The sequence below is a fragment of the Hermetia illucens genome, chromosome 5 (genome assembly GCF_905115235.1).
Source record: "Hermetia illucens chromosome 5, iHerIll2.2.curated.20191125, whole genome shotgun sequence".
Taxonomy (NCBI): domain Eukaryota; kingdom Metazoa; phylum Arthropoda; class Insecta; order Diptera; family Stratiomyidae; genus Hermetia; species Hermetia illucens.
Genome location: NC_051853.1, coordinates 106,266,791 through 106,285,466, shown reverse-complemented (window position 1 = coordinate 106,285,466; position 18,676 = coordinate 106,266,791). Strand labels below are relative to the sequence as shown.

The 18,676-nt window shown below is 40.5% G+C and overlaps 2 protein-coding genes across 5 annotated transcripts in view; one reads left to right on the top strand and one right to left on the bottom strand.

The window, feature by feature from the left end:
- LOC119656758 (disks large 1 tumor suppressor protein) overlaps positions 1–18,676 on the top strand; it is a 139,324-nt gene that overhangs the window by 43,466 nt on the left and 77,182 nt on the right. For all 4 annotated transcript variants that reach the window (XM_038063329.1, XM_038063325.1, XM_038063328.1 and 1 more), the window contains exons 3-4: positions 7,297–7,424; positions 9,646–9,807. In XM_038063329.1, coding sequence (XP_037919257.1) covers positions 7,297–7,424; positions 9,646–9,807 — 290 coding nt within the window. The remainder of the gene's footprint in view (positions 1–7,296; positions 7,425–9,645; positions 9,808–18,676) is intronic.
- Positions 2,725–3,517, bottom strand: LOC119656760 (protein CTLA-2-beta-like). The gene has a single exon (XM_038063331.1). It carries the CDS (start codon positions 3,376–3,378, stop codon positions 3,055–3,057), a length of 324 nt encoding a protein of 107 aa, XP_037919259.1. The 5' UTR covers positions 3,379–3,517; the 3' UTR covers positions 2,725–3,054.

Sequence of the window (18,676 nt, the reverse complement as noted above, 5' to 3'; positions counted from 1 at the left end):
TTTTTAGCGTTTGACCTTTGGGTATTATGTGTTTGCCATGCATTTCGTTTTTGTTGATCATTTCTAAAATAGGCCTTTCATTTGGTTTTTTGGATAGTCGCGCGGCCAGATAAAAGCTGTTGTCGAAGCTTTCAATGGCACTCTCTCGCTTCGCCTCCAGAGGGCGGTTCTCCGGGCAGTAAGTTGGGCGCCCAGATCAAATGAAATCATAATCCTTTGAACCGTTCAGAACATTCCAAAGCTCCTTACCTTTCGGATTGACTAACCGGAAGCCCCTGGGGGTTTCGCGTTGTAATCTTCCGCAGCAATGTCCAGAGAAAAAAGTCATGAATTTAAATTTTGAAGGGTAGTAGATTGATTGAGAGATTGATAAAGTTAGTTCTTCGGACATCTCTATTGTACGAATAAAAGTTGCTCAGAGGTAATTGGCACGTTGATTTTCAAGGACACAATGCTTTAGAGGTGGTTATATAAGGATTCCGGTACCACCGGCCTTATTTTCAGGTGGTTTCGTATGGTAGAACGTGAATCCTTTGATGCCGAGGTTGTATTTATTCGTTAGATGTACTCCAGAGATGAGCATGATATCTATTCTATTATTAAGAAAATATACTCATTCGGGTTTGTGTTCGCTTATAACGTTTGCATTCCAGTGGCATATTTTAAGGGTGCTCATGGTTGCGAATGCAATATGATGTCATCGGTGACCAAGATAACAGCTCTGTAAATTTCTTTGTCTAGATAATTAGAGGTCCTTTATATTTTTTTTCAAAGTCCCCTTTGACGCTAACTATGATATAAATTTGTCCCAGTTAGTGTGGGCGATCTCATTGTGGTCATTTCTCATTTTTGTAGCTGGTAAGATGAACAGTATTTAAGTTCAAGCGCGAAAAGGTCAGACATACCTTGAAGTGTCCTTCATGATTTCAACTGACAGTTTTGTCTAGTTTCAACAGGCAGCGAAAAGTAGCCAATGATGGGTCTTGTTGGTTAGACCACAAACCTAAGTAGGTTGACCTGTAACGGTCGCCGAACCATTTCAATTAACTGTCATATCCCCCAGTAAGTGTGCCTTCTGTTGAAGTGGTCACTAAAGATGAGGTATTTATATTTCAGCTGGAGATTTGCAAATACTTTCAAATCATGGCCTAATTGCTCAATTATAGGTCTACACTAGATATGGACGGAAATGATCAAAAACCGCCTATTATCAGGGTTAAAACCCCTGATTCCTCTGCCAAAGCAGAGAAAAAAGTGAGCATGTTCTCGATGACTTTCTCAAAATCAGTTTTCGTGACTAAAAGAGCAGCGTCGTCGTTGGAGTCATTCCGGATAGTGTTATATTCGATGAAGTCGTCTTTATTATTATCGTTGAATGAGTCTGTAAAATGCAGCTGAAGTCGGCTTTGTGAGAATCAATCAGTACTTGGGCAGTAGAATGTTGGTTATGTGAGGTCAGGGGCGCAGGGTTGAATGCAACAATATTTAAGGTATAAATTCATGATAGATTTGGTAATTTTGGAAAAAGTACTTCAGCGGATTGGTCGAAAGAAACACTTGGTTTGGAAAAACTTTGTAACATCTAGGTCACATGTGCTTTTATGCAGAAATCCACGCTAGCTGACGGGATGTCCCACTTGACCGCAGTTGCGCCATTATGATCCCACGATGGTGGTTTTTGTACATTTAACCCATCTGTGCATGATCGGACAGTTCTGGGGAAAGCACATCATCAATGCCCTTAACTCTGTCAAGAGTCATCTTCAGGTGAAGGATATACTTCACTTTGAAAACCTTCGTTAAACTCGGTAAGAATGCGCAAAAGTAGCAATGAACAACTCCAATTCAGACTTCATTGTGAGCGAAGGATTCTCCTTGTGAGGAGCCTTGTCCTATGTCACAAAATTAGCGACCGCGCACAATTTTGAAATCTGATAATGAGAATCCTTAGAGTTGATTGAGGGTGTTTAATGTTTCCTGGAATTTGAGTTGAGTTGATGATTGAGAACGGATTTGGTTTCTGAAGGGATATTTACAATTTTCTTCCTAAGCTGGTAAGTTGTATGTCTACGCTGCCGGCGAGCGCTATCTGTATTGGTGCCCCTGACCTGATTGTAAACTGTTGCGATGCACATAACTGGCCGCAGGTTTGGCTACCTGAAACCTAATTTTTAGGGATTTTACTAAATCGTCTTTAGTTATTGTGCAGTTAATGAGAATATTCAACCCATCACTCAAAATTGCCCATATGGTCGGAAATGAGATTACCCTTTTTGTATGGACAGATTAAGCATCAAGGTGTACATATATGGTTTCAACCTGCTGACTTGTTGGTAAAACTCGCGCCTGCTGCAATTGCTTCTCCTTTCCGAGATATTGCTTCTGTCTGTGAAGTCGCTTCTCTGCTCGACGAAGTTAATGACAGCTCTCTGCCTGGGAGATTGCTTTATTGCCCGGTATGCAGCTTTCTTCCAGATCCACTTTCAGCCAAATTGATAACCTTTTAATTGAACGCCGCTACCTCTCAGCGTTGATGAATGTCAGACCATATAGAAGGGGGAGGCAATGTAGACTCGGATCATTATCTCGTTGGCCTGGTACTTCGGGCTTGAAACCATTCACAACAAGGCCCTCCGTAAGAACTATAAGGGGGAAATGGATGATGCAATAACTGCGTAAATATACTGGATCTTAAGTGGCCAGCAAATTTATATCATGCACATATTAAATTATAACAAAAGTCTTGACTTTTTAAGGTCCAGCATGCCTTAAAAAAATCACTTTTTTAATTGCTTGACACAATATCTCAGCTTTGAAAAATGACAAAAAAAATCAAATTTAGCCGTTGAAGCCCGTACCAGAATTAAGTGTCATTCCTATTTACAATTTTTGAATGATTTAGAAAATTGGATATTGGTTCTTCAAGGTTCTTCAAACTACAATTTTCAAATTTGTATCTAGTAGCGAATTACTTAAAAGTATTCTAATAATATCTTCATTTATAGAGAATATTAATTAATAAAAAATAAACAAAAAAGTAATTTTTGGTAAATTTCACCGCTTCTTTTTCTTTTTTTTATCTGCGACGAAACCTGTATATTGTTGACATTCCTCTTCTGTCATATCAGAAAACTGATTTATTCCCTTGGTATATGTTTCTTCGCCTTTTTCATATTTTGCGTTGTGCTCAGCAATGCTTTTCTTGTTTTCCATATAAATATCCCGATGTTTCTTCTCATCATCTGCATCCTTATACGATTTTTCGAATTTCTTTTTGAAGTCCTCCCATTCCTCATCAGTCACAACCTCATCATTTTTCGCCGATGCCATTTGAACTTGTTTTAGATTTTGGGAATTAAATTTTAAAAATACAACCATGAGCTAACTTAAACCAAATCGCATCAGAATGTTAACAATGAAGAAATATTGATATTTTATTGAGCATAAAACCATTCTTCGAAATCTGTTTACTGTGTTTTTGACAATTTGACAACAAATTTGATACACAAGTACTAAATGTCTGGGTATACACATATATAATTTAGTAAATACCCAGGGCCGTAGAAAGGAAATCCGAGCCCGAGATGAAAATTGTGCAAGAACATCGGGCCCAGGGTGAAAATTCTACGGGAATGTAGTAAAAATTTTCCTTTCCGTCCACCCCTCATCAGGCCTGTAGATACATCCTTGCTAATTTTTTGAAAAATATTCTCGTATTTTTAGGAAAAAGGTTTCAACTTAAAGCTACGTTTCAAAGGATGTCATGGCACTTCATTTCAACATCGTAAGGGTACACTAGGTGCACGTTACCATAATATGGTTCGCATTGCGCTTCACGTAGTTACCACCCTCTCAGCTCCTCATCTCTAGCTAAGTTTTGACTAATATCCAGCCTCCATTCTGCAATACAAATCACGGTCGATTTTTGACCAACCTTTTTTTAAGTAGGGAGGTGAAAATTATTTTTGCTCAAAGTGCCGGACATCTGTCTCAGACTACCGGTTAAAATACCTCCCTGGAGCGTCTAGGACTCTAAACCGGAACCGATTGACACACGACTTCAGGTCAGGCCTGTTCAGTATAGGAGCAAAAGGGTCTCTCCTATTTGTGTCGTCCTTTTCGCATTAAGAATTTTTTTTTTTTTTTGGGAGTAGGGTAGGTGAATGCGTTTACGCATAGAGTGTTGGACTCCCGCAACAGCACGCTGGCGGACTACCAACTAAACACCTCCCTAAGCCGTAATAATTATCGGCAAGTTTGCGGACAGAGTATGTGACCGCATGAATGCAACTCTGCATGTAATCCACAGCTGGTGCCTCCGCAATGGACTCACGGTGAACGCTAGGAAGACTGGACTAGTTATGTTCACTAGGAACGTCAGGTGGGGCAGCTATACGCTACCCACCTTAGCAGGGGCGGAAATCCAGCTGGCACAAACAGTCAAGTACTTAGGAGTACATTTCGACTCCAAGTTAACGTGGAAGCATCATATCCAGGAACAATATCAGAAATCCTGCAGATTGCTCTAGTGCTGTAGGAATGCGATAGGTAAGACCTGGGGACTTTCACCTAAACGGATATATTGGATGTATACATCCATAAAAAAACCCATTTTGATGTATGCATGCATCGTCTGGTGGCCAAGACTGAACTTTGCTAACAGCAGGAAGGTGGTAACGCAGATTCAGAGACTTGGTTGCCTAAGTATTACTGGAGCAATGAGTACTACGCCGACTGCGGTACTTGATGCTATCCTAAATTTACTCCCTATTCACTTGAAGGTGAAACGGAAAGCGGCCAATGACGCATATAGGCTCGATACCATTGGGGCGTGGAAAGGCGGCCAATCCAACGGGCATGCGTCTAGCTGGAAATTCTTTGAAAAACATCCAGTAGCCCTGATGCCGACCGATCATATGGTTTCCAGATTCGTCTTTGAAAAGACATACACTGTCGTAATCACCGAAAGAGAAGAATGGTCGATAAGTGGCCATGAGTCTTTTCAGATTACAGACCTAATAATCTTCACCGACGGGTCAGTCACGGAGGATGGATCGGGTGCAGGTGTGTTTTCGGAGAATCCGATTATAGAACTGGTCCAACCCCTCGGAAAAATGACGACCATATTCCAGGCGGAGATATATGCCATTTCATTGGCAGCAGAATAATGTCTGCGACAAAAATGGAGGGGTCGCACCATTCGAATCTGTTCCGACAGTCGGGCGGCATTATCAGCACTAAATGGCAACAACATATCAAGCCAGTTGGTGTGGAGTTGTCATCAGGTGCTGCTGAAACTTGGCCGACTGAACGAAACATTCCTGATGTGGGTGCCGGGGCACTCTAACATGGCCGGTAATGAGGGGGCTGATAGACTGGCTCGCCGAGGGTCTGGATCCACAATAGTGGGGTTAGAACCAGCTCTTCTAATCCGACTATCTACTGTCAAGTCTACTCTCAAGGGTGAAATTGCAAGGATTCACGCAACCGAGTGGAGAAATTTGGACTCTTGCCGGCAAGCGAAAATCCTTGTGAAGGAGCCTAGGGCCACTAGAGCGGCATTTTTGGTGTCCCTTATGAAGTGGGACATGAAAACCCTAGTAGGGCTTTTGACGGGACACTGCCCCTTAAACTACCATATGGAAAAGATTGGGGTAGTGGTTTCGGCTGTGTGCAGCTAATGCGAGGAGGAGGAGGAGACAGCCCTGCACTTTTTATGCAGCTGCCTGGCATTCTCAGATCTCAGACGAAGACACCTTGGCAAGGTTTTCTTCAATGAAGAATCTGCACACTCTCTGCCTCTTGAGAATGTCCTCAGATTCGCTAAAGCCTGCGAACAACGTAAGCGGGAAGCCAATGAATAGGCAACTTACGGGGATAGTACAATGGGCCTAATAATGGCCTGCGTGCTCGGAGCTGCGGCTCCCCCCAGTTAACTAAACTAACTAAACACCCCCTGTCATCAGAGAACTAGCCTGGAACCGTTTGACACATTACTTCGGGCTAGCCCTCCCGCTCTCCCGGCTTTGGGAGCCTGCAAGTCAGGGAATTCCTTTCACCAACGGGAGGGGAGGGGAGGAAGGGAGTTGTTGTTAGTTCAGGGAACCCCTTACCGTCCGATCCCTCTGCCGGTCGAGTTCAATCTTCTTCGTAGTAAGAAGAGCCCGAACATAATGCGCAATACGATTCCAGCTGCCAGCGCTCTTCAGCATCTCCCTGACAATGTTGTCTGGAGAGAGCTCCCATGTGTCTGCATAAAGCTGCTGGCGGAGGCCCTCCCACCTCTCGCAAGAGAAAAAGGTGTGTTCAGCGTCATCCGCCACTCTATTGCAGAACACACAATCAGGAGATCGCGCCTTCCCAACCCTGTGCAGGTAAGACTGAAAACGTCCATGCCCACTTAGAAGTTGGGTAAGGAAGTAATCAATCTCACCGTGCTTTCTGTTCAACCATGGGTCTAATTTGTCGATGAGCCGTGCAGTTCACTTGCCCCTTGGCTCATTTTGCCAAGAAAGGTGCCACTCGCTAAGGGTGCGTTGACGTTCTTCACGGGCAACTACTTCTCTTAAGTTGAAATAGGGTCGCCGACATTCGCCATTAGCCGACTCAAGGCCGCGACTCCAGCTGCAGCCCTGTCCGCGGCTGCTTTGATTTGCTCGAAGAAGCTCATCTTCGCGTCGAGCATTAAACCAAGGTATTTAATCGCTGGTTTTGACTTTATAGTCAACTCGCCGATCGATATGGGACGCAAGGTCGGGATTCTCCTTCTGGTCAGGATGACTACTTCGGTTTTTTCCAGCGCAAGGTTGAAACCGTGAGCAGTCATCCATCCGCTTCCCCGTCGCATCAATATGCCAAGTCTGCTTTGCGCCTGTTCAACAGTGCGTCCGGCATTAAGAATGCCTTGAGTGTAACGTGCCATTCGGCTCCTGCTCCTCATGTTGTCCGGGGACGCAAGACACTTTTCCATCGAAAGGTGATGGGATGGCGCTTTGCAAAAGAGAAAGGTGTGGGCGGCATCATCCATCACAACCTTGAAATTAATGCAGTCGGGATCATTTCACAAACCAATCAAAAATCACTTTCGATAGATTCTAGCCCTATTCGAGTCGCAGATAAGGCAGTTTCGAAATTTAAAGGGTGCTATCTCAAAAATTTCTTTGGGCGGGATACTTTCATGCATTCTTAAATCCTTCAGTGGGCGCAAAAGTTTTGTTTAGTAGTTTAAAGTGTTATATTAGTCTGATCAAAATGCATAATTTAGTTAAACAACTAAAAATGATATTTTCATTGCAGATATCCAAGAATTCTATGAATTAACATTATTAGATGAGTCGAAAACAACTCAACAAAAAACTGCGGAAACGTTACAAATCGCTAGTAAATGGGAGCAGGAAGGACATACAATTAAACCAATATCGGATGTAAGTATACATAAGCATGTAAAATGTAATTTTTACGTTGAGAATTTTTTATAATATGAGTTCAGTTTGGTACAATATACCTCCGAGTTTGACGTTTTTGGATTCTGGGAACTAAAAAACGATGATATATTATTAACTATATACTTGCATTTGAAAGGAGCACAAACCAATGGAAATTATAATGAACAAAGGAGATAAAAAAAGTCCGTTTTTCTGCTGGAGAAAATTAGTGTTTTAGGTGAAGTAGTCGTTCAAAATCAAGCGGTACACTTATTAACGGTCAGTTTTTATAGAGAATTTAGTGTGCCAAAAAATCTATTAAGACTAGCTAGGTTGATTCTGACCACATAAAACCAATAGGATCACTGTAATGGTCTAAGAGAGGGGATATATGCATTTAAAACTTACTCTAGCGAAAGTGATCTCCAATCAGAGAAACTGCTCTCCTCCTCAAATTCGCGTAACTGTTCGATTAGTAATTATAAATTGAAGAAAGTGCACACCAATATAGTTGCTGTCTTTATTTTTTTTTAAACTTGAAGCGGCTAGGTATCAGTGAGGTTGCGTTCGTTCACAGCCACTGCAAGCTAGTGAATGAGTATGGTACAAATATAAAAATATTACCTAAATAAATACTTGGAAATGGCGCAAATAACAGCTTAAGGCCTAGACTATCAAAAACAATGAACGGCGCCTCACAGTAATAGAGACGAAAATGTTGCGTTAAATCAGGCGTGATCGATATGGTGTTGCAGCCATTGTGGAAAAAGAGACGTTTCTTCAATGGCATGGTCATGTAGTTCGTGCTAACGAGAACTCACTTGCCAAGAATGACCTGGACATCGAAGTCGATGGAAAACAACCAAACGACTGACCGAAACAACGATGTTTCGTTACGATTGGATAGCAATGGATCCAGCCGAGCCAACTCAGGCTAAAGAAGGAAAAGAGAACTATTAGTAAAGGTTGAATTTTTAACCACGTTTGAGTGTATGGTGGAGAAGTGCGCTCCCCTTCTTCATACCCGCTGGAAACTTTTAGTGCCCCCCCCCCCCCCTCCCAAAAAGTTTACCTCGTTAATGAGAGAGGATGGAGAAGACATGCAACGGGAAAGGGAAGTTACCCTCTCTCTAACCCCGTAGAAAATTGCGGCACCAATTCCTCCTTTAAAAGGTATTGTCCCTTAAAATGAGGCTCTTTTCATGTTAAAACGATAGGTTTTAATTTTGAACACCATCCCCGCAGGCAGAAATTAGGGTACGAAAAGAAAAGCATGAGGTCCTTAGACTCGAACTGCATTGATAAATTGGTTTCTTTAAATTTAGGCATAGACCGTGCTGTATGAAGCGATCATTCCTCATGATGATGAGATGAAAATAGAGCTATATCATATAAGAAAGTGTCCATGGAAAAAACGAAGAGGAATAGAGCGAGGATAGAGCGCTACCTTGATGAAAACTAACAAAACCATAGAATGATTTTAATGTACCTAGGGTGGAACATTTTAACTCAGCAGACAAGTTTTTCAAGCCTTAAATGTTATCGCGTTGAACACCAAATGAGTTTTCATAATACGCAAGCAAATGCCTTCTCTCGATCGGAATGGGAATCTAGAGACAACGATGTTTTATCACGATGTTTTCACATGAGTAATCATGCCTGTGTTACACCAATATTGTCAGAGTTTTTAACAAATCTGGCTTCATATCCTCAATTGTAATTCCATGTTTCTTCAATGCTCTCTCTCTGTCCCAGTTCCATTAACAAAGTCGTTTCCTCTCCGTTCTTACGAAGTTTCCCACATTTAATTCACCACGAACTAACCTGCTCCTGGCGGTTTGATGTGCACGACAACAATCAATGGCCCATGTTGAGATGCAATAATTTGGCAGGGCATGACTTTTCTATTGTCATGATGACACCATCGGGTCTACGAGTATTATAGAGTTATCGGTACCAATGTTAAACGACCAGACACGGATTTGTAATTGAAATATCCTGATGCCACCTTTGCGGGAAGAACCCTTGTTCATTTCTCGACAAGACGAAGCCGCCCTAGAATTTTTTGGAGGTATATCCAAAGGCATACCGATTTGATTCAATAAGCCACATATGGAATAAAATAGAAAAGTAAATGGCTTCTTTTTAACAGTTTTTACCAAAATGTTCTCAACGTGCTCAACATTATTATATAACACAATGACATTTTTATTCGTTCCAGAATCAACGATTTAAGATAGATTCAGACAAATCAAAAGACCAAACTCTAGTGCAACCACTGCATCATCAAGTGTTGCATCAACAGAATGACGAAGAAAATACAAATAAAATCGGATTGGAAGATCCAGCTTTGAAACGGTCCGAATCCCCACCGAAACAAATGGTAAGAAATAATAAAAAGTAAATATTTACCAGAAATTATCTAACCAAAATTAAAGAAAAAATGAGAATATAGGTTGAAATACACTTTTATTACACGTACATCATATTTCTGGAACCAGATGCTCCCTACTTCAATACACTCTATTCATTTACTATTAAATATAAAGTATAAAACACACTTGAGCCACATTCACTGATATAAAATCAAAACCAGATCTAATTTTTCATGCCATGCTACCAGCACCTTTTATCCGTAAATTCAATTGAATCAAGACCTTGAAGCCTGTCAAAGGTCTTGGATAAGACCATAACTGTACGCTAGGAGGCAATGTGATCAGCCCTGCGCTCGCCCGTGATTACGATTTTACTTAGGTACTCACAGCTGACTCTGACATTCTGTCAGGATACAAATCTTCTATTTCGCCAACAATTCTAATCACCAATCCATCCGGACACACTTTATCCGTAAAATGTTATCAAAAAGATAAAAATTCCGTTGTGGACTTGACGATGGCTGGTCGCAGAGATGGCCGGCTCTGTTCTCCTGGGGGTGAATGCAATAGTAGCACACACGAGATGTCAGCCTTACTGGTCAATCGCAACCCAACTGGCCTTATGACAGACCTTGTTCTCGAACATTATGCCACCAATTACGCATCGGAGAAAGTTGCAAAACTCCATCAACTTTTCACGGTTGCGGTTGCGATTTCCAAGACCATGCTTCCCCATTCCATTCCCCATTCCCAGTAAGGTGTCATAAAGTCCCATCATGACATTCAGGTCACCTACCAAGATTATAATATATAATATATAGGGTCCTGTCATCTTCCTTCGCTTAGGCGCAGAATGTCGAACTTATATCACTGGAATGTCCACTCAATTTGGAGAAAGTCATTATTCTACTGTTTTCTAGAAACGCAAAAATATTCTAGGAACTAATAATAAACCATTTTCGAAAGTGACAGGTCGTAATCGTGAGATGAGTCCTTATCCGATACGCCGTTGATGATTTAGCAGCAAAAAAGTTTTGAGATTTGTAGATGGCTACCTCACAGATTTTAAGTTATCTTTATGATAAGTAGAGAATACTTTGAGCGTAGTCTTGAACCCCATCTCAATGGACTAAAGTCTCTAGTAACCGATCTTTCATTTTTAAAAATATTTCTGTAATAATGTTAGTACGGTGAAAATGGAAGGATATATTTTATATTTTTAAAGCCGTATGTCTAAGATTTTGATATTTTTTTACAGATTTTTTATAATATAATTTACAGTAAAACTCGCATTCGTAGCACGAATAAAACAGGAAAAGGATGATTCCACATTCCTCATTGTAGGAAGAATAGCTTCACTTAAGCTTATCATGTATATCAAGTTACGTCAGTTAGTAATGCCAAAAGCTTATAAAAAATACATTCCAAAAAGGCAAAGCATATTAAATACATATATGGAAGTAAACATTTCAGATACACATTAATTTTTTAATTTAGTTTCGTTACTTTGATTGAAGTATTATTTAATTAACAATTAATGCTAAAATTGTGTTTTTGTTTGCATGTGAAAAAAAAAAACATTTTTGAATAAAACTTGATTTTTTTATTAACTTTTTCGTCTTATTTTAACTATGAAATGAGAATAATTGACGCTTGCAATCCTAACAAAATCATCTTGTATTTTTTCAGTGATTTGAAATTATTATTTTTTTTATAAAACAAAAATGTTATAATACTTACAAACATATCAACTAACAAGGGTTTTAATGGCTAAACAAAGTTCGGTGTTCGGACTTATTACCGCCACGTAAAACTCCGAGGCTTTCGTAATGGGAATTCATGTGTTTCGAAATCACTTGTATGACAGCATACTATAACCATGAACTCGTATTACTGGATTGCGTAGCCCACTAACCAAAACCCGATCTATAACTTAAATTATTTATTCACAATTACATAGTTTAATAATATTTAATTAACTTCCGGGTGAATTTATAAATCCAATGAGTATGACTCTATAATTTAAGCTGGACTGCCTGTGAGGTTGCATCGCAGGCCTTGCATATTTTGTTTCGGAAAATTCTTGACGAAATAGTATGATTTGGTATCTTGACTAAATATTCGCCCTGTTCTTGTGCAACTTTTGTATTGTCGCTTGACCTTACTTCGAAGTTCAGTTGACGACGTACATACATAGTTCTCTAAACTTACATTCGTCAGTCAGTCAGTCAGGAACGGTGAGCGAATAGTGAAACTATAAATCGCATTTATTCAATGAATGACGCCAGATAATTTGATATAACTGGATCAATTTTGGTAAACCGCCTCGAACCCTAACGTAAGTAGGTTAAAACGATTATTTTACCAGTGCGGTTGTTGTTCCCCAAATCATGGCAGTTCAAAGGAGAAAAACACTTGCAAAATGGTATATAGGTTGGGGGATCTAGGCGCTAGGAAAATAACCGACTATAAAGGACAATGAACGGCGTCTTGCGGTAATAGAGACGAAGCTATTTTGTTGGACTAGGGCCGCGACATATCTGAAATGAGAATATCCGGAATCGATATCCAATATGGATTGTTGCGCCAACGATTATTATTTTTATATGAATAGTGAACTTATATGAGCAGCGGGGTCTATGGGGACGTTTTGGTTTCCCTTTTTTGGCTTTTTATAGTTATTTGCATATCAGTTTCAATTACTCGAGATAGACATGTGTATGTACATATATGTATGTGCTAATAAATACAATATAATTAAAAAAAATAATATAATAGAGATGTGTGTATCTGGTTACCAGCGGTTATTAATTTAAGTAGGTAACATATATATGTATGCTTTTGTGCACGGAGTAAAGTGGAAATTCGTGAAGATTCGCTAGATATATTTTGATACGAATGTAAAAACTAAGACCCGCTTGAAAAAGTAATAATCGAGATCTTTGATACCATTTGATACCCAACATGATTATATTCGGTGAAAAAAAATTTGACACCCCCCTCTGTCGCATGTATGGGGACTCCCCCCCGTAATCTCAACATAGAAGGATATCACTCACAAAATGTAAGTGTGTGTGTGTGTTTGAGGTAGGGGGAAAGACAACGCCTCTGAGCACTCAGACCTAAGTGGCCCATTGTACCCGATTCCCCGTCTAACGAAATATCGCGGATTCGTTTATGCATCGCATGATTTCCGTTAGTGGATGTGATGCTATCCGCTGCAGTTGGAGCACATCAGCACCAAAAATCTGATGTCTAATACACCCATAGGTGGGGTACTCATATAGAAAATGTTGGCTATCGCTACAGATCGCGATGCGCCTGCACTTCAACCACTCGTCAATCATCCAAATTGCCGCCCTTAGGATCGCATGCACTTCAGCCTGAAAGACCGTCGTGTATTATCCCAAAGGAAAAGCCCACTTCTCGTTTTTATTCGAGAGGTAGACTCTTGCTCCAGGACCATTTTCTGTTTTTGAACCATCAGTAATAGAACCTATCAGTATATCTTGCCATGCATTCTTCTGGTTCGTCCCAGTTTTCTCTTCGTTTCAAGATAACATCAAAGCTTCCATATGATATATCATATCATATCTTCTTCTACCAATTAGATATATGGAGATCTGAGAATCGGAAGGCATTACGAAAACTAGATTCAGTTCTCCCAATGATTCTTCCAATGTTCTGTGCCCTCCATGTCCGTTGTTTCCCGAATGAATTAGCCTATGAGCTGTTATCTTTGCAGTGCTCTGAATAAACAAATCTAAAGGCTGCAAATTGAGTAATGCATTAAGAGCTGCGCCGGATGTGGTGCCCATGGCACCGGTGATACCCAAACATAGTTCTTTACATTGTGGCTAGTTTAGAGCGAACATTTTTTTGTTTCACCTTAACCCACCACACTACGGATGCATAAGCGAACATCGACCTAATAATAGCAATATATATCCACATTACTAACTGAGGTCTAAGTTCCCATGTCGAGGCAAAGGTCCGCCTACACAGCCCATGAGCTGTGAGGGCTCGTTTCTCTACATGTTTGTTCCAAAGGAGCTTCTTGTCTAGAATAACTTCCAGACCCTTCTTCGGAGAATTGAAGGGTTGTATTCCTCATCTCTGGAAGGCAAATACCACTCAGTTTCCTCCTTTTTGTAAATAATACCATTGTGGTTTTATTTGGGTTCACTGAAAGTCTATGGCTAAGAAACCAACGTTCAACCAAATCAAATCAAATCAACGGTGCGTTGTGTATTTTTACACACCATTCCGAGATCTCGACCAACAGGCAGTACAGCCGCGTCATCCGCATAAGCTTGAACGTGTATTGACAGATTTTGCAGTTCGCATAGTAGTGAGTTGATCAGCATACTCCACAGAAGTGGCGATAGCACCCCTCTTTGAGGGCAGCCTTTTGTCGCTTTCCTTGTTAGGTAGCGATCAACACTCATTTCAGCACACAACAATCTCTGCCTTAGCATAGCGTAGATCTATATTATTAGGATCGTGCTCTCTGGCGGCATCACAGAACTTTTGGAAAGGCGCATAGTCAAAAACCCCTTCAATGTTCACGAACACCCGCATCGCGTACGCACCCTTCAGAGTTGAAACCAAAGAATGAAGAGCAGACTCACAGGACTTTCCACGTTGGTAAGTATGTTGGTTTTCATGTAGGGGGTCCGACCTTAGCGCCCTGTCGGGAATTGCCGCTCAACCAGTTTCTCCAAACATTTCGGCCAAAATGATGTTGGGCTGATTTACCTGAAGTTCTTTGGATTTGAATAGTCTTAGGCATGAAGACTACCTTCACCTTCTGCCAAGAGAAAAGCACGTAGCCCAGGGCAAGAGATCCTCGAAAAATATTTATTAGAAGTTGCTCTAAGTGCACTATACCCTCCTTTAGTATCGCTGGGTAGATGCAATCCATGCCAGGTGCTTTGAAGTGTTCAAGTGATAGTATAGCAGCCCTCGCCCTTTCATTGGTAACAACCGCTTTCGCAGTGTCCCAATTCCCCTTGCAACACCTTCGTGTTGAAGGGCTTGCAAAAACCGCCAATTCACTTCTTCCCACTTCTGAGACCTATTCTCCGGGTGGTGTACTTTTTTCCCATTAGTACATAACACGTAATATACGCATTTATTATGTGAGAATAGCCCAAAGAAGAAGACACCCCAAAGTCCAATAAAGTGTAAATGTACCTCTGTCATAGTATAAAGGTTGAATTTTGGATTCTTTACCATTCTAATTAGTAGAATAGCTTTCCTCTGCAGGCAGACATTTTTGACAGTTCTATCACCTGTCAGACCAAGCGCCACTAGCATTTTAACAGTTAGAAAGGGCTTTTCCTGTTTTATTTCTTTTTGTGTTTTTTCTAGTTAATATACCATTACTACCACAAATTTGAAATGGGAGATTTGGTTTTTCCCACAAAATAATACATTGTGTATGTAAAAATTCGAGTAAAAACAGGTTAAGCAGTAAAATTTTGGGGTTGAGAAGCACAATTTTTGGATTTGGAAAGCTATTTCTACACAGTTTACTCTCTTTTCACAAATGGAGAGTTAAGTCCTAGATACGATTTATCGTTTATTCCAATGCTCTAGCTATCGTAGTTTAGGTACTAGCACTGATGAAAGAGGCACGCGGTCTCCGAAACAATTATATGCGAAAAGAAAATGAAAAAAAGAAATGTACAGTATAAGGAACAATACCTAGTTCTTTTCTTAATTTATATATTAACTGTTAAAGAAACATGGACATAAATTTCAACTTACAAAATTCAATCTTTATACTATGACGTAGATGCACCTACATTTCGTAGGACTTTGGGGTGTCTGGCGAGAAATTGCCACTATGATAACTGTCTGGCAATGTAAAACTTGATTTTTGACATTACCCCGAAGAATTCATAAAAACAATTAGCTTTTATACTATGATGTGATTAAGTAGGAATTTTACTCACCTTTGTTACCTGTTACCTGCCGAACCCACTGTGACTCAAACTTTATAGTACCCAGTTGCTCCTATACCTGTGGAGAGTTTCCACAGGCAAACATGCCAAGTTTTATACTATGACGTAGGTCTGGGATCCGCTGGCTCTTACTCTATGAGGGATGAACACTAGGCGCCGATAAATGAATTTTAACAGCTGGAGGACCTTAAGGAGGTCATCCCGTGTGATGGACGTTTTTCTTGGCTTTTTTTTAGAAATTTGTTGTGAAGAACTGGATAAGGATACAAATACTTTATTATTTTTCACCATAGATTTATTAATATCTTGAGCGTGCATAGTATTTTTTCCAGTCTGATCGCAAAATTCGTTATTGAAATACAGAGCAATTTATACACTCACCTCCAAACAAAGGTGTTTTTCTGCTGCCACGCTTGAAGGTGCTACGATCATCTTATAGAAAAGAAGTAAACGGCAAACTAGGATTATTAAAAAATATTAAAAGCTAAATTTTTGGTCCCTTGTTAAACTTTTTTTTATGAATTTTGGTGTTTTTTCACGGCTTCTTCAATGAATAAAAAAAAACTACTGAATGAATCGCAATTATCCTAGTTTGCGAACCGTAGAAATATGTTCTAAATAAGTCCTGAAAATTTCAAAGAATTTCGTTGGATAGATTTTGGGCTATGGTGGCAGCCGATTTTAAACATGCAGTTTCTAGAGAAACGCATTTAAAAAGTAGAATGCGATTTTTAGCCATAAAACCTTAACTGACCATTAACCTGATATACCTAGTCCATAAACCTTAGGTTTCTTCAAGGAACACATGTACAGCCTTGACTTCAATTCTTGTCCTTTTAGCGAAGTCATTCGAATATCATTCGGACCGATAAATACGAGCTTTATTACGGCGATCTACATAAATCTGGCATGTGTTTAACACTATAATTTTCGAACGACTCCGAATATAAAAAAAAATCACTTTGTCCATATATTCTACCCTATATCTAGACACAGTTGATGCCAAAAAAAAATCGATTCCGTGGATCCGACACACGGGATGACCCCCTTAATTCTATTCCAGAAATTTGTTGCGGCTTCCTTAAAGATCAGGGAGGCCTCAGCGACCTACAAACAGTTGCTGAGCCCTCCGTACCGAAAGACCATCTCTCACTTTGCACCCTGGAATTCTTGTGATCCTTCCAATTTGGCCTTCGACATTTGCTCTTTGATACGTATGTTGTAAGTAGTGTATTCTATAAGTAAAAAGTACTAATGCGGATTGTCGCAAGTTCTTCTTTATATGCAAATTTGCCATCTTTTTTGCAACTTTAAGTCTATTGGCAACCCTTTATCTTCCACCATATATTTCCTGTATTTGTGGTCCCAAAGGCATTGTTGCTTTTTAAAACATTTCCAGGCACCTGCAGCACATTTATATAAGACGTATCAGTAGATTAGTAGTCACAGGACATAACTAGGTAAGTCGATTCTTACTCAGGTTGACTTGCATATCAATGCCGTGCTTGAAAGTTATGGAAGTTACTGAACTCATGAAGTCTAACCGTTGAGAATTTCAAGTTACAGGCTTTCACACTCCATAGGAATGTTGTAGTAAATTAAAAGCCAAAGTCCGTTTACCTACTGTAGTTATTACCTGTGAACAACCATTCGCTTTTCATCGGATACACGTAAATAAATAGTTAGTACCAAGAAAACGTAATGCCGACCGCAGTCTTCTTACGAGAACCTGAGGCCACAACCGATGATTTCCACAAAAGTAAGTTACTTTTGAAAGATTGTGCGTGCCATCTATCATTTTGAGTAAAAAGGTTACTCGCCGGTAAAGTAGTTCTCTTTTGCTCAGATCGATACTTCTATAACACGAGTTAGCCGAGACTCCCTCCAGTAACTGTGGAACAGCTTCCCAGATTCGGACTGGAACATGTATCTACCCGCATTCCAATCGGTAGATTATGCAACCTACGGAAGCGAACCTGTCATGTTTCTGTTTTCTGCAATAGAAAATGTAAAAGTTACTTTTGCCCCCATAGTTACTATTCGTGTGACCGTTTCCTCCGGCAACCGTGTTGGATGTAAACTTTGAATTGTGTCGCAAGAAAAACGTCTTCATGCAGAAATGTGCGGTTTGCATTCTAGTTTCGACGCGACGCCACCCGAAAACCTTATCTCGTGCGGCCTACTTTCTCAGAAAGCTTGCGGAAAATGAGAAGTGAAAAGTGGCCCAAGTTCTCTAGTGGATCGTGAACTTCAGTGTGTGATTCGTAGACTTCGTCATAGAATTTCCACTGGCCAAAAATAAACTTGTCGTGATGGGAAAGTTTATATGATGCCAGCACAGAGAATGCCGTAAGCACGGGTGCCGACCGAATTGAAAAACGATCTAAATATTTTCGAGGAAGATATTGAGTCGTGTGCTAATTTGTACTAAATTTGGAGACTGCTCGCACCGCCGCTGCCACTGCAAGCGAGAACAGGACAGCATGATGTAGATCGGGTTGGGTGATTACAGCGGTTGTATAGTTAGCGGCGGTTGGGAAAGGTGAAAGAAACCTGAAATCCAGAAAAGTAGATAAAACGTCAGGGAGTTCAGTGATCGGTTTTGGAATTTATAACTGGATATTCCACAGGGCTGCCGGAATTTTGTGTGCTGACGAATGGTGCTTGTGTACTTCGCATCCGGTTACCGATCCGCGGTAGGGCGACTCGCCCTTTTGAACGATAGTCTCCGTAGGAATTTGGTGTCGCTTAGGGAAGAGAACTGATCACTCGGCGATTTGACAGAAGGGTGGTGCTCGGTATCAACGACCCATTGATTAGTGGACAGCTCACAAAGTTTATGGTGATTTATGAGTGGCGTTGTGGCTCCCATAGGTAGCCCTGGTCATCCAAACATTTTCCCATGACT